We start from the raw sequence: 17,319 nt of genomic DNA on the forward strand, positions 1-17,319 counted from the left end.
CTTACATGCCTGCTGTGATGGCTTCTTGTGTATTATTATCCCCATCAATCTATATTTTCTGCTTGTGTATGTCAGTATTTCTTGCACTCGTCTACACCTCTTTTCCTCACTCTTTATATATATATATAATCAGAAGTTTTTGTTAGACAGAAAGTAACAAATTATAATTTTTGTTAATTTTTATTCTGTTCTAATTGGTGTTTCATCTCACTTGTGCAGTTTCCTTATTATGACTTTGTTGACCGTGCATCAATGTACAAAGTGGGGTCACTCTTTTATGCAATCTACTTCTTTGTCACCTTTCCCATGTTTATAAGGTGGGTTTCTTCACAAAAGGTTTCTACTAGTATGTTCTAGTCTTGATTTCTTTTTCACATCTAGTGAGCTATTTTTCAGGCCAAGATAACTGTTTTTACATTTTCTCCCTTTTTAATGAGAATTACCCAACTGTCTTTCAAATTAATTTACACCTTGTGTTATCCTTTTGCAGGTAAGTAGTGAAGTTTCATAAGCCAAAGCATTCCTTTGTGGAACATGATGTAATATCCCTTGCTCATATATGGTAGGAGATGAAGAATTTGCACTCAAGGAATATTGTCAAAACACTTTCTTTGCATGCTAGTTTCTATTACAATCTGATTGCATTTGATGTAAGGACACACATGACAACTAAACATGAACAAATTCAGAAAAATATACTCTAATTTTGTAGTATACATTTCATGAAACACTTGCCTTACATGCTTCAGAACGAAGTCTGCAAATTCAATGTTGCTGTCATAAAATTCTGATTTCAATTTCAGACTTGTGAGGTGCAACACAACATTTATTAATTCAATACAAGTGACATATGAAAGTACTCTAGTGACTGCCCCTAATTTCTCAACACAGGTACCTCAGCAAATAATTTCTTCAATGACAATTAATGCTCAAAACCTGGTATAAGAAGCTGGAATGAATTGCAGATGTAATCATGACTTCACATGAATTTTTCCTGATCTTTTTGGGCCCTCCAAGTGCAAAAACGACCCTAGCATATGTTTGCTTCCTTGCCCTTGACTTGCAGATGAAAATAAAATAAGTGCAGCCACTAAACTCATCCAATCCACCCTTGAAATGATTGGATCATTGATAGAAGTCGTACACACAAATGCCCAAAACAAATTGATGCTTGAAACTGAAGATATGAGTAAAAATATGACGCCAATGATGCCCTAGCAGTTATATAACAGACCTCATGAAACAATTATCAGCAACCTGATAATTCCTCCAAGACACTCTAAAATGATAATGTTCTTCCGGGATTAATACTCCGACACTGGCAAAGAAACAATATCAAATTGAAGCCACGGCAAAAATCTGAATATAGATGATCTCCATGAAAGCTTCAACAGATCTGGCCTTTGGCCACTAAATTGGCACAATCAAGAAACTGAAGTATCTCCTCCAATCGCTACAATAATCTCAGCTGATAGTTTCACAGCCTCAGAATAGCTTAACCTATGAGAATTTCCGTTCCCAAAGGCTGAATAAAAACTGCAGAAAGTTTTGGCTTCACCAAAGAACATTGTAAGAAATTGTCAAAACTGAGTCCCCAGTGTTAATGCAGATAAGAATATAGACATGTTTTAATTTTATCGCTTCTTCAATTACAGGGAGCAGATCGAACTTAAAATGGCTTGCACTTATGAATTTCTGTATATTTCATGATCGATATGTATTGGGATATTTATATGTTTGGCAAGACATATTGGTGGATAGACATGTCTCTCCATGTGGAGAGACATGTCTCTGAACCAATAATTATATCCCTTCATTATTGGTGATTACTATATGCACCGATTGAAACAAACAATATATTCTTTCATGCTGGATAGTTATCGGCAGTATAACAAGTCTTAATTGGATTTGAATCTGATTTATAATCAATGCAATTTTTCTCTTTATCAATTATGTATCGGTACTTATAAATAGCAATGACAATGCTTAATCAATATTGATCAAAATGCAGATTAAGAAATTAAGATTATACTTGGAATAATATTAATAATAATCAGATCATTATGCATGATAATTAGTTTTACAAATATGATCACTGTAATGATATAAGGGTAAAAATTTAATATATATGTATATATATTAATATACACAATGTATATTGATATATATACTAGCATATAATTATATATCATTCTATTGATGATTATCATTCATAGTTATCTGACCGAAGCTATCATTTCAACACTCCCGTTAGCTAGGGAAGATAAAAGTCTATTTAAGTATATGTCACAATAAATCCATTTATTGTGAGAAGAGAGATCACCTTACTTGTGATACTTAAGAATATCAAGTCACATGACATTCCTTTTGAACTCGAAAATCCATATTATGATATGTGTCACATGACATTCCTTTTGAACTCGAAAATCCATATTATGTTATGTGCACTGACATCAAGTCTCATGATGTCTACCAACTGGATGATAAATCATGGTATATCCATGAATACAATATCCACCATGATTATCTCTTAAAGATCATTACAACCTATCAAATGATATGAAGTCTCATGATATCTACCATAATGAGATAATTATCATGACATGTGCATGGAAATCAAGTCACATGATATCCATCATGAATGATGTTACCTCATGATGACATTAGGAGTAATGGCATGTCCACGAATATTAAGTCACATGATATTCACCATACTCACAATATCCTTTTTGGTATTTTAGTTTAGCATCAAATGACATGATGCCTACCAAAAGAATATCTGCTCATGGTATATCCACGGATATTACGTTGCATAATATCCACCATGAAATATCTTAGTAATATAATTCATCATGGTTGCTCACTACTCAGTTAATATTACTTAAAAGATGAACTATCGTGACATGTCCACGGATATCAAGTCACATGATATCCATCAATGATAGTCAGGTTAAACTATCGTTAAGTCGTTACCTTACAATAGTAACCATAATAACAAGTATAGATCATTGAAAGATCGTCACCTCTTAATGATATAGGGGCCCATTAATCATTGAACCAATGAAGTCATGGAGTCATACTCGTGACATCTACCATTAAACATATTAGAGGGTGTATCCACCATGGCTCAATCTAGAGGGTTAAAACAATGACTTTCACCTCAAACTTCTCTCGCAAAGGGAAAAATATGCAAGGATACAAATAATAGATAACTGATGCTGAAACTCTATTTCAGCTAAGGCTTCATTCTCCAACGTATCAAACTTATCCCAAAAACACATTGAAAGATTGTCAACTCTTAATGATATATATAAGGGTCCATTAATTATTGAACCAATGAAGCCTTTTAGTCATACTCATGACATCCACCATGAAACATATCAGAGGGTGGATCCACCATGGCTCAATCCAGAGGGTGAAAATAATGACTTTCACTTCAAACTTCTCTCTCAAAGGGAAGAATATTTAATGATGCAAATAATAGATCACTGATGCTGAAATTCCTTTTCAGCTAAGGTGTCATTCTCCAATGTATTAAGCTTATCTCAGAAATACACAACATTCTCTCTAGGAAGAGGCTTTATGAGAATATTGGTCGTCCGTTCTTCAGTGATTATGTACCTCAACTGAATACTAGAGAAAACATCTTGTCATAGTCTACTCCATCTGAATCAATATCTTTAGAAGTCATATCCTCTAGTTGCCGCCTCTTTCACGGAAGCATACCCTTCTCAGTTTACAAGGGCTAATATTACAAATTTCTCCATCTCAGAGAAAAATGCTACAAGGGTTAATGACAAGAATGCATTATTGTATATCTGTAGATATTATTGGTGTTAAGACGAACCCTCTCTCAGCTTTTATCAACCTTCCGACCTTCCTGTCCAAGGTTGCCTTTGAAGGTTTGTTATCAGATTCCCTCTGATATCGACCTTTAGACTACAAATACAGACTGATCAACAGGGACTCATTCACCCATGCAGCAGGAACAAACAAATCTTTCAGCCACAACCATGTCATTAGTGACAGATGCAAGTGGGACAGCAAGGTCAGGTACCGATGACAACACAGTTACAACCTGAAGTGTAATACAAGCAGGCTAACAATGTCGACCTCACATGCTGCGACAACCAATATCGCAACCACCTCAAGGCTGGAATTTGTCAATCCCCTTTTATTTTTCTTTATAGCCTTTGTCAATGCAGCCTCATCTTTCAATAGATTTCGCAGGTCAGCCTGAACCTTCAATCAAGTGGTGGGATTCATCAAGCAATGTGGCAGCCATCGGAGCTATAACAGCCAAGGCCTCACCTTTGCTAAGAGATGAAATATAGTTTGTTCTAGTCAGCTCTCTTCTAGCTGATTCATTATTTCCACCTTGGACAACTTCATCTTGTGCTTACAATCCATGGGTACTTAGTATGAAATTTCATCAACTTTGACTTGTATGTCATTACCACTTTTGGTAGTAGTAATTATTGAGTGGCAACCTTCAAGAATACCAATTCACTAGCATTAATATATTAACATCTTTAGCTGAAAGTACTGCAACGATTAGCATTATTTCTCAGAGGTTCTGTTTGAGTCACCTCCAATCATGTTCCAAATACACAATCCCTTACTTCTATTCTTAATTGAAAGTTCAAATCTGTGTTTGATTTATGATTGTGCTGTCGCAAAATTTCCATCAACATTTTGCAAACTCATTTCTGGCTTTTTTGCCTAGCAATTTCTACACCATTTCTCAATGTAGAATTACTGTTATAATTCTGTAATTTAGCGAAAAATCATCAAGACCACTGAGCACTTTGTGATCATCCATTTACTTCACATTTGTAGTGTCTAGATTGATGGGTAGAAGGCCAAATGCCGACATGAGTAAATATGCACAATACTTGGATAATGAGTTGCTAATACAAACACTTATATGTATCAGACTGCTGAGTTGTCCAGTGGTGGGAGTAGCTGAAGTAGATGCCTCAGGGAATAATATTATTTCTCACAATATTTGTTAGCAGCATTGTGTTATTACTTTTTATGACTTGGCCAATATAAAATGAGATGTTGTAGAGTGCAAACTTCAATTCCTGAAGTTGCTCCAAGCTGTATCTATGATTCTGGGTCATGATCTTTAAAGGCTTGGGCATCCATTCATATTTCATTTATCTACCCATCTGAGATCACTCGGACCTCTCCAAAAACTTATGAAGCAAAGTGCTGCTTCACTAAGGATGCCATAGAGATCGATAGCCAAGGTGTATTTCATGTTTGGTCCATGACGAATGATGAAAATACCATAGCATGGTTAACGGTTCTGTATGTTTCTGATTGATTGTAATGCATATGGTAGATGCCCAATCGCTAAAGCCCAACATTATAGAGCCTCCATATGAGCATATGCTTTACCAAACATCTTGTTAATAAAATTTTATTGGTTACGCTTCACATGTAAAACATTAACCAGTAAAATCCTTTGGCCCAAATATATAGCTCCACAGAAATATATTGGTTGATATTTTAACATCCTACGATCTTAGACTCACAATAATTTAAAGGCCAAAATGTTTACCAAATAAACTTCGGGTCCCAAGTCAATTGCAAAATATCATTAGCGCCAAAATTTACAGTAATCACTTTCTAATGGAGGCTGTGCACAATCCTATGAAGGAAGTAGTCCAATCTGGCATTGTTGCTCTTCGATTATCCTTGAGCCTGCAAACCGAGAAAGAAAAATTCTTACTCCAATCCTCCCCCTCATACAATTCATTGGGCATAAATTTTCAATTCATGGTCATCCATACTGATTGAGGATCTCTCAGACCAAATGAGTTCCCAAAATAAGAAAATTTAGGCTGCAAGAGAAAAAATTATGCTAAGAATCTTTGGTTCTTTTTGATATTTTATGTCATGTTTCAATAAGGAAAATCTCCCAATGTGGATTTCCTAGGATCCACGCAATATTCAAGAATCTTTACTCTTGCCTTGATCTCATGCAAGAATAGAATGTGATTTCACTTTAAGAGCAGATTTATATTCTAGATAATTTGGAATCTCAAATGCAATGTCCCCATTTTTTAGCAGGCTTCTATAGTTGGCTTGGTCAGTTCACCATCACGATCCTTGTGAGTTGACAGTGGGATTGAAGGGTCTCAGTTGTTGGGTTATAGGGTTTCCAACAGCCTATGGTGTGTTTTGGCTCCGTTTGAGGGACTTACTATGAATAGTAAGTCAAAATGTTGGTTCCAATGAGCTCAATTGAACTAGAAGAGTTGAATGATGCTCTTAGTTTTTATTTTGGGCTTCTGGTTTGGGCTCCAAGAATCTTGGAGCAAGCATCTATTTATAGTAAGTCACCCCGTCAGGCTTATTTATCATCTTTTGTCATTAGGATTACTCTGGTGTTGTCAGATTTGAATTATGATGCTTCTTTAGTTGTTTTCTCAAGAAAGGTGAATTATACCAGGCCTAGTAGTTTTTGGAGTTGGCAGAGTAGTGAGGAAGATAGCAAGAAAATAAATGCCTTGAGAGAGAGTATGGAGAAACTTAAGCTTCATCAGTAGAGGTTCGCGGAGAGGCTATCAGAGTTGGCAATGTTGATAGGGTAGCAAGGTATATGGTTTCCGCTTTAAGGATACTAGCACTGAGGATGCAGGGAAGAAGGCTTCAGTTTTCTCTTGTTGGCATTCAAGAAGTAGATGTACCTGTGTTGAGTATGGCACCCAGTAGTCCTAGTTTTAGTTCTAATGATGGACTTTCCACTCAGAGACATGTGGACGTGTCAGTGCCATTGGTGGACAGTAGTATTGCGCGTCAACAGGTTGAGGATTCCAGAGTTGTTGCCATGGATAGTGCAGGTGCTATTGGGGCAGTAGTTGCTTGCTAATTGTTCAGAATCTCTGTAATGTCCCCTTTTTTAGCATTCATAGCATGATGTTGTCGTTAGCCTATTTCCCCATGGTCCCGTAGGCTAACCAGGACATTAAAGGGACTTAGAGGCCATTTGGCTTAGATAGTTTCAGTTGCAGGTCTTTCTGAGGGGTTTTGAGACAACTTTGGGCATACTTACTATTTATAGTAAGTCATCTTGGGCATGGGCGGACATCCAGTGGCAGCGGTATGTCGATGGTAATTGTTTAAAATCGGCAAGAAGACTTGTTTATCATTGATAAGATTTGTTTTGCATTGATAAAGCTATTTTATAAAGTTAAATTTAAATATTTAACTTTATTAATGCATAGACTATAGTTTGTGGGAAATATTTAAATTAAAAGAGTCCCCTTTATTTTATAACATTGAAGACATAAGTTACATAAAAGGAGTGATGTTTTATCCCACATTGAGAAAACGAAAGATTGAGCTCTTGTGAGAACACTATAAAAGAAAGAGAAGAGCTTCTTTTAAGTATGCTTGGAAATATCAAAGAAATTGAGAAATTTTTTGGAGATTATGTCTCAATAGTTTGGAGGACGAAATCCCTTCAAGCTGGAAATTTTGACGCCATTGAAAGATATGGTCTTGAGATTCAACATAGTAGCAGTCCGAAAAAGCGGAACCAAAAAGCAGGCTAAAAAAACGGGTACGAAAAAGCTGTCCGAAAAAAGCGGAACCGAAAAAGTAGGCTGAAAAAGCGGGTACGAAAAAGCTGGCCGAAAAAAGCGGAACCGAAAAAGCAGGCTGAAAAAGTGGGTACAAAAAAGCAGTCCGAAAAAGCAGAACCGAAAAAAAGTAGGCCAAAAAAGCAGTTCGAAAAAAGCAAAGCAGAAGGGGCAGCATTGAAGGAAATTATTACAGCCATCTACAACCAGGTTTTTAATTAGTATTGTTTTTTTAAGGGTGTTATAAGTTTCAGTTGTAAGTGTGCATTATACCAGCATTATCATTTTGTAATCCATGTAAATGCCAAAGTCTTGGCCATATTTCATGAGCATTGTAATTTTCATTGCAATTAAGAAGATAATAGTTGCTGGTGCCATTTAAGCAATTTAATATCATTATTTATGAGCTAGTTAGTTTGCATACCAACTGTTTGCAAAAATGCCAGTTGGCTGTAGGTGTTCATTTCTTATGCTTTGATCATATTTATGCACTGAATATTGTCAAAATTAGTAGCACACTCATGTTAGGTCATTGTGTAGTCCATTGTAGTCTTCTAGCACAAGATTTTCATTGATGCAAATTGAAGAAAAAGTCATTTGAAGCTAGCTGAAATACTATATCAGTCATACGTCCCTTGCATGTGAATTGTTTGATGAAATTCCTTGAGCTTTCATCAACATTTTTTTGAGGGCAGATTAGAGGAGGGTTATTACAGTGGTATCAGAGCTTGCCTACAAAGTGTTTGACGAAATGTCAAACAACTAAAGTATAAAGAATTTTGGTGTTTGAAGGAGTTATAACCTGTTGGGGTTATTACAATCTCTTGAGGAGGGGATTGCTATTGGAGATTTACATGTCAGTTGTCATAGTGTTGCTCCAGTGCAGAAGGCCATTGCTTCCTCAGGTAGGACTGGTGCATGTTTCACCCAACTGTGATGTTGGTGATCTAGGTATTAGAGTGGAGTCAGTGGGTGTTGGATCATGCTCTAGCATTATTGATTCATTGCCTCATGTAGTCATGTGTGCAGAGTTAGGTGATAGTAGCGGAACATCTACTAGGAAATGTAAATACAGATAGTATGGGTACCTCTGATAATTTGTTGGATGATGTGATGAGATGGACTGGATATGATATCCCTTGCCTGATATTAAGTGATGACTCTGAGGAGGTGTTAGATGGGTTCTAGGATTAGGATTTACATGAACTTTTGTTGAGAGGGAAGCAGAGTCATTAGAGGAGTTCGATACAGTTAGGGCTTCCACTTCTCCAGAGGAAGTGTTGGTTGAGATATCGAGTAGTTGTATCTCGGTTGTAGAAATATGCAAGGACGATAACCCACATGGTGAGAAGTACTGATTTAGTTTCCTATTACAGTAGAGATAGTGAGGTATTGTACTTGTAGAGGAGTTAGGGGTTACAGGGGCATCATGTGACTAGTCAGCTGAAGGTGAGTGATAGTGACATTACTTCAGCTTTGGAGCATTATGATACTATCCGTCAGATGCTAGTTGCTTCTAGTTGGGGTGCTCCATTGTCAGATGAGCACGGTGATAGTAGTCTTTCCCTAGCAGAGGTTCATGTGCTTCGAGAGGCTATCAGAGTTTGAAGCATAATTATTTTCAATTAGTTGCTGACAGGGATTACCTTCTGGAGTGGGGTAGTACCTGTTCTAAGACATTGTTAGGGAAAGAGGAGGTGGTTGAGCTCACCTAGGAGCTTGAGGTGATTGTAGACTCTCTCCAATGTACTCAGTTGGCTTTCTAGGAGTCACAACCACGTTTGGATAAGGTGATCATGGAGTTGGAGCATGTTTGGTCCACTCCAGCTACACATCCAATTTGGTTGCATATTGTGGTGGTTTGTGGTGAGTTTGCTTGCACGGTTGTGGATGAGGGTCATGATAACATGATCATTTGCTTCCTTCTGTTGGAAGCGAGTATATTTCTTCATTTCATACGATTGATAGCATTGGACAGTTGACAGTGCCACGTTTTTAGAGGGATTAGCTCTGGGTCACAGGGGAGTAGGTTGATGCTTCCACATGTAATTTCTATTGTATTGAGTTGTTCATGGAGTATTTACTTGAGAGTTCAGATTTGTGGGAGGATTCATATAGAGCATCTGAGGGTACACTCATTCGGGGATCTTGTGCTATACAACGATTGGTGGGGAAGCTGGTAGAGACATTGGCTACAATGCCCAGATTCTTGCCCAGTTACTAGTTCAGAGTCAAAGATTGGAGCCGTCTCCTGATTTCCTGTTTGATGTTAATGAGCCCTTGACAAAGATTGTGAGTTTTTATCGACATTACACTATGGGTAGTGCTCATCACTTCTCTTTTGATCCACAGGTAGATGATTTTGTTTCATGGCCATGTGGGTTGGCTCCAGTTTCATACCATCGATTATGGGATAGGTTAGCACTATCTTTTGCTGATGGGATCGATAGTTGCCAGTTAGACCACTTGTAGTATCTACACGCCAAGGCCATTTTATCAGAGGTTGGAGTTGGTGATTCAGGTATGTATGGTCATTATCTCTCCATGATGCACTTGGGTGTGTCAGTTTGATAGGGACTCAGATGTTGACAGAGTTGGTATTTCAGTTGGATTGACTTCTGATGAGTTTTTACCGCCAAGAACGCCTATAGTTAGCTTCCAGACTGTCATTGTTATCAGTCATTTGGGTGCTGGTGCTACAGGTTTTGCTTGTACACAACAGGGATAGTATGCAGTTCTACCCTAGGTATCCAAGTGGATTGTGATCATTTTTCTTTGCGATTTCTTGGGGATAAGCAATCTTAGGGAGGAAGGATTGTAATGTCCCCATTTTTTAGCAGGTTCTTGATGTTGGCTTGGTCAGTTCACCACCACGGCCCTTGTGAGCTGATGGTGGGATTTGAGGGCCTTAGTTGTGGGGTTATAGGATTTCCAACAGCCTATGGTGTGTTTTGGCTCCATTTGAGGGACTTACTATATATAGTAAGTCAAAATGTTGGTTCTGATGAGCTAAGTTGAGTTAGAGGAGTTGAATGATGCTCTTAGTTTTTATTTTGAACTTCTGGTTTGGGTTATGAGAATCTTGGAGCGAGCATCTATTTATAGTAAGTCACCTCGTAAAGCTCATTCATCAACTCTCATCATCAGGATTACTCTGGAGTTGTCATATTTCAATTTTGATGCTCCTTCATTTGTTTTTGCAAGACGGGTGAATTATTATTATTCATCTAAATGTGCTGAGGTTGCTATTTTTTTTGTGATTGTATGTTGGTCACCTCAGTGTGACAGCTTGTTGAAACCAGGTTGAAAAGTTTTAAATTGTGGCCACAAGGAACAATGACCTATGTGTTTGAATATTATGTTATGGTGGAAAAGGTCATTTTTGGGAACCAAAAGCTATTAATAAATTATATTAAAATGAGACTTTATTATAGTTTAATGTTGTGTGGATGAAGTTTGTTAAGTGGAGGTCGTTTGGAAACTTGTTCCATTTGGAGATTATAAATACGGGCCCATTTGATGACTAAAGCATCTGATTGAATTTTTTTTTTCTCGTTGTCTATGTGATACTTATGAAATTTTGCATCCTTGTTGAAGTATAAGGGTTTGGGATCTACAGCTGAAGTATTGTAGATCCAATCTAGAGTTTTCATTTAGAGGATTGCATTTGCAATTGTCTTAAGGTATACAATTGCTTTCTTGTTGTGGCTAGGGAGAAATCTCCATTGACTGAATTTTTGAAGGCTTTGGGAGATTCTTTAAGATCTGTGGTTTACACATAAGATCTATGTGAGCTATTCAAAGGTAGCTATTTCTTCCTATTGTAGCGTTTGGTATTTTTAAGCATTGTAGAGGTCATCTCCAAGCACCACTTGCGAAATCTGAAGCAACACATGCATTTTCTCTAACCTGTGATTTATCCAAGAGGCTGCGTTTTTGTTCTTGGGGTTGGATCAGTGATCCATGTTGGATGATTTTGGATTGTCATTGTTGGGTTAAGATATATAGGGTAGGGGCGGCCTAGCCTATATATCTATCTGGGGCGGTTGGCTATATAGTTCCTCTTCAGTCCACCCCTCTATACAGTACAGATGAGGGTGCCGGCTATCTAGCTTCCATCCAGGCTAGGCTACCTAGAGACCTACTGATTTGCCTAGAATTCTATGGGGACCCTACTGACTTGCCTAGAATTCTATGGGCAGGCCCCCCAGGCCTAGGGCCTACTCTACCCTCTGCATGCATCGACAGATAGGGTGAAGGGTCACTCGATTAAAGGTCCCCCGGGGCCCACGGGCTCGGCCTACTAATAAATTCTCTCCGTACAGTTAAGGCTGTTGGGCTGCCAGGCATTCATTTGGACCCACGGTTGAAAAGTTAAGGATTGCAGACCAGTTCTAGGGCCACGTTTTTTGCATAGCTGCAAATATATAACATTGTACAGGCTTGAGCATAGCTGTTCACACTATTGGCTGTGATGTGGCCATTGGGGTTAATAAATCTGCTCCTGCATACAGGTTCAGATTTATACTTAAGATTTGAATGTTATTATTGTACTTTCTCAAATAGATATTTAAATAATTGGACCTACTCCATCTGAAGCTGCTTTCAGTCTATGTTCTATTTATTTCCGCTGTTGCATATTATTTGTGTTCAAATTCTCAGAGTCATATATATGATCATAAAAACAGAAAAAAGGGAAAAACATAAAAATTGCAAAAACAGTTATTTGAAGCCCATCAACATTACAGTTGGAGACTAGACTGAGTTATTACATCAAATCTAATTGGATCTTCCTTATCAAGGCTCTAGTACCATGTTAATGTAGATCAGATTTATTGTAGATTAGAATATAGACATCTTTTAATTGTATTGCGTCTTCAATTACATGCAGCAGATTGAACTTCAAATGACTTGTACTTATATTTTTCTATAAATTTCATGATTGGAATATTTATATGTTTGGCAAGACATATTGGTGGATAGACATGGCTCTCCACCAATAATTATATCCCTCATTATTGGTGATTAGTATATGCACTTATTCAAACAAATAATATATTCTTTCATGACTGATAGTTATCAGCAGAATAACAAGTCTTAATCAGATTCAAATGTGATTCATAATCACTGCAAATTCTCTCTTTATCGATTATGTTACGGTACTTATAAATATCAATGACAATGCGTAATCAGTTTCGATCAAAATGCAGATTGAAAAATTTAGATTATACTTGGAATAATATAAATGATAATCAGATCATTATGGATGATAATTAGTTTTATGAATATGATCAATATAATTATATAACGTTAAACATTTAATATATATGTATATATATATCAATATACACAATGTGTATTGATATATATATTTATACATGTATATAGTTATTTACATTCTTTATCATCACATAGTTATCTGACTAAAACTATCATTTCAACACCCAACAATGAGGCTCTCACCTCTATTTATTTGTTTCTTCCACCCTTCTAGAAGAATTAATCTATTATTTAATTGCACTTTCTAAAAGACTCCTGTTTCCAATATAATAATATTTTTATATTTGCACTTTAATAGTATTAAAATATCATTGTAATATAAAGTGTAAATAAACATTATATTATTAAAACATTTCACATCCGAACCATGTAGAACCAAGTGAGAAGCCAAATATATTGCAGAAATGACCTTCTCGTCAACACCTTGGCCTATGAGGGTTCAATGAGAGGCTAACTTTGTCAAATTTGAGTACTAGGACAAAGGGGACATTGCAGTCCGCCTTCCTTGAAATTGTTTGTCCCCGAGCAATCTCAACTCTGGATGTTGCAAAATCTCCTCACTCTCCCAAGTAACATACTCGATTGGAAAGTCTCTCCATTTGATTAAATGTTCCGTGATAAATTTTCTCCTTAGTTGTTTCTCTTTAACATCTAAAATAGCCTTAGGCACTAGTGTCAACTTACCCTCATCATCCAAGGGTGGTGGAATAGAGGACGTGATCAGGTTATGTCCTAAAACCTTCTTGAAGCTTGAGACATGGAAAACATTTTGTGCTCTACTATCTGCTAACAACTCTAGCTCATAAGCCACCTCACCCACACGCCTAATTACCCTAAAAGGCCCATAATATCATGGCTTGAGCTTTTAGGCTCCTCTGATCAGGAGAGTAGACTATATGTAAGGATGCAACATGAAATACACCATATTCCCAACCTCAAAAGAGCACTCAACTCTCTTTTGATTTGCATATTGCTTCTGCTGATTCCATGCTTTGGAAAGTTCTCTCGAAGAGTCCTCATGATATCATCACTTTCCTAAAATAAATCTCCAGTACTAGGCACTTTATTTTCACTCATCAACAAGTCAAGAAAGCTAGGCACCTCATAACCTTACAAGGCCATAAATGCTGTCATTTAAATAGAAAGATGGGAGTGGTAATGTAGCAATGCTCACAAAGCTATAGTCACTCTACCCAACCGTTTTGCTATCCTGCAATGTAGTTCCTGAGATATCCTTCCATCCATTTGTTAACTATTTCTGTCTAAACACCTGTTTGTGGGTAATAACTAGTACTTTGAGTGAGCTTGGTTCTACATATTCTGAAGAGCTCCTACCAAAAATGGCTCATGAATGGACTTTCTTTGTTATTAACAACGCTCCAACACAATCCATGCAATTGAAATATCTCACGGAAAACCAATTATGTGACTTGTGTAGTTGAATATATAGTGGTGATTGGAAAGAGATGACATTACTTAGTGAAACAATCCATCACCACATAAATGCAATCTCTACCCTGCACATTCGACAAGCCCGTTGTGAAGTCCATATATGCATTCCCACTTTCTATTAGAAATCAGAAATAGTTGAAGCCAGCTTGTAGGATATGTGTGATCCTGTTTATTCTGCTAGCAAACAAAACACTCCTTGACATATTGTTGAACATATGATTTCAGCTCCCTCCAGGTAAACCTCTCTCGAAACTGCCTATAACCTTCCTTAGGTGAATCATTAAGAGACCTCAACACCATATTCTTCACCTTTGATCCTAGGGTTAAAAAGATTCTTCAATTGTAAATGATAATTCCTGAAGCCCAAGAGTCCTTGGCATATTTTGCCATAATCAAATGCATCCAACCATCTGAAGATAAAACATCAACAACAACATTTTATGTTCCTTTGACAAAACAAATGTCAAAGTCATAGGATTGCAAGTTGCTTATCCATTTCTGCTGATGATCATTAAGATTTCGCCGCCCTAGGAAATATATCAAGTTGTTATGTTCTATTTTAACAACGAACTTGCTACCTGCTAAATATTGCCTAAAGTTGGCCAATGTCTGCATAATGACCAACATTTCCGTATCATAAATGCTATAGGTCCTCTCTAGTCCTCTAAGCTCCCAACTCTTAGATGCAATAGGATGCTTAATGATTGCTCAATTCTGCTCTTCCGAAGCATCACATTACAATGAGAATGCAAGTATTGGGCAAGTAGTCATAAGTCAAATTTGTGAGTTGAGTTGCATGCTATGAATATCCATTAACAAATCTGCCCTAATGTCCCAAAAACCCTCTAAGTTCTATAAGACTCATTTTTAGCCTACTCAATGATTTCCCTAACCTTACCAAGATCGTACACACTCCCTCGATGTTGTGATGTGGCCTAAGCCCAAGTCATATTGGCATACAAAGACTCCTTGCTAAGAATACCCAAAACTGTATCAAGATGTGCAATATTCTCCTCCCATGGTTTGTTGTACACCATTATGTCATCAAAGAAGACCAACACAAAGTATTGTGAATGGAATACCCTATTCATCATAGATACGAAAGTCGCAGATGCATTGGTTGGCCCAAATGGCATTACCAAAAACTCAAGTGCCCACAATGACATCGGATCGCTGTTTTGTCAATATCCTACTTCCTAACATGAATTTGATGATACCTTGACTTGAAATCAATGTCGGAGAAAAAATGGGCACCATATAATTCATCTATTCGCTCATCAATCCTAGTGATAGGATACATATTTTTGATAGTTCGCTTGTTCAACAACTTGTAGTCAATGCACATTTGCCATGTACCATCCTTCTTCTTGACGAAGACAACAATTGAAGCAAAGGAGACTTACTTGGGGTTTGATGTGTCCCATAGAAAGCAACTCCTTGATGATTTTTTCTATCTCATCCTTGAGCTGCTTGGGATGCCTATAGGGAGTGACTATCACAGGCTTGGCTTCCTCCTTCAATTCAATAATATGTTCAATCCCTCTTTTTGTAGGACTACTTGGTGTTATATCATTGAACGCCTTGGTGTGCTTAATCCGCAACTCCTGTATATTTGGATGGTAAGCTGGTTTCTGTTGTTCTTGTATTGTAGTCAACAGACATTTAGCTACCCACTCAACAATGTTAGGGTGAATAAGCTGCTCCATCCTCTTAAAAGATATAGCCCTACAACTAGTATCTCAGAGGGCTTTCAACACGTGTTTTCCCATCCATCTGAAATTGCATCTCTGTAACTCGAAGATTGAGGTGAATTTGCCAATGTCATGAAGCGACGTCATTCGCAAAATCATATTTGTGTCTTCCATGTTCACCACATAGAGATCTGCCTTGAACTCAAAGCTGTTCAAGTGCAATGGGAGATTTGAGATTATCTTGTTGCGGTTGAGAGTGTAACCATCTACAACCTTCACTCTGATTCCTTTGAAGTCCTCAATGCGTAGACCATGTCTCGACCAACCTAGCATTAATGAAATTATGTGTGGCAGCAGCAAGGTAATGGCCCTTTGTCCAACAAGGACTCCACGTATCCTGAAAGAGCCCTCGCTTTATATGCTTGTGAGATGTGATTCCTTATGTTTGACTTCTATTTCCACTTTTCTCTCATGCTCTCTCATTCAGATTCCTCATTGTTTGTATGTTGCTCAGATTCCCAGTCCTCATAAAAGGGCACATAACTTGGTTTGCCTTCCCCTTAGGCCTCAATGGACAATCATGATTGGCATCATATGACCCTTTGTAGTAGAAGCATAATTTCTTCTTCCTCAAATCATTAAGTTTCTCTTGATTTGGTGGGAATGTTGATTTTTCGATTGGGTCTACATTGTCCTCTTTCCTGGGAAGTATTTTATTGTGCTTGTAGCAAGGTGATCCCTTTATTGAAAACTTGTTCTGTGATCAGAAGTTCCATACTTCTAGCCTTTTTCATGGCTTCCTATGTTGTTGGGGGATCAAAAGCTTTTAACCAACCTTTTAAAGCTTTTGTTAGGTCGTCAATGAACAACATCACGAATCGCCTCTTTGATATGTTGGGAACCATGTTTGATAATTTTTGAATATTACCAAAAAAATTCTTCAAGTTCCTAATCTGTTTGAGGTGAGCTGAATCCCTTAAGTATGCTTCAGGATCCTTCCTATCAAAGCACTCAATGAGCCTATCCATGAACCTTGATAAGAAGCGATGCGGTTATGAAGTGTGACCATCCCAAGATATGCGCAAAAATATGATAATTTGTCATAAAGCAATTATCAACAACTTGATAATTTCTCCATGGCACTCCAAAATGATTGTCGTGTCCTTCTGGGATTAATGCTTCAACACCTATTAAGAAACTTTTACGAAGTAGTTGGTAAACATTTGCTTGATATTAACAGAGACCGAGAGGTCAATATATACAGAAGAATAAAAAGATGTTTCGTTAGGAAATGATCATAA

At 37.4% G+C, this 17,319-nt stretch overlaps 1 protein-coding gene across 2 annotated transcripts in view; it reads left to right on the forward strand.

Moving 5' to 3' along the window:
• The window catches only part of CPI1 (cyclopropyl isomerase), a 126,536-nt gene that overhangs the window by 76,826 nt on the left and 32,391 nt on the right, over positions 1-17,319 (forward strand). For both annotated transcript variants that reach the window (XM_089823432.1, XM_089823435.1), the window contains one exon: positions 220-317. In XM_089823432.1, the coding sequence (XP_089679558.1) occupies positions 220-317 (98 nt within the window). The remainder of the gene's footprint in view (positions 1-219; positions 318-17,319) is intronic.

This window comes from Cupressus sempervirens, chromosome 1, assembly GCF_028749045.1.
Source record: "Cupressus sempervirens isolate cs-2001-9-10 chromosome 1, ASM2874904v1, whole genome shotgun sequence".
Classification (NCBI taxonomy): domain Eukaryota; kingdom Viridiplantae; phylum Streptophyta; class Pinopsida; order Cupressales; family Cupressaceae; genus Cupressus; species Cupressus sempervirens.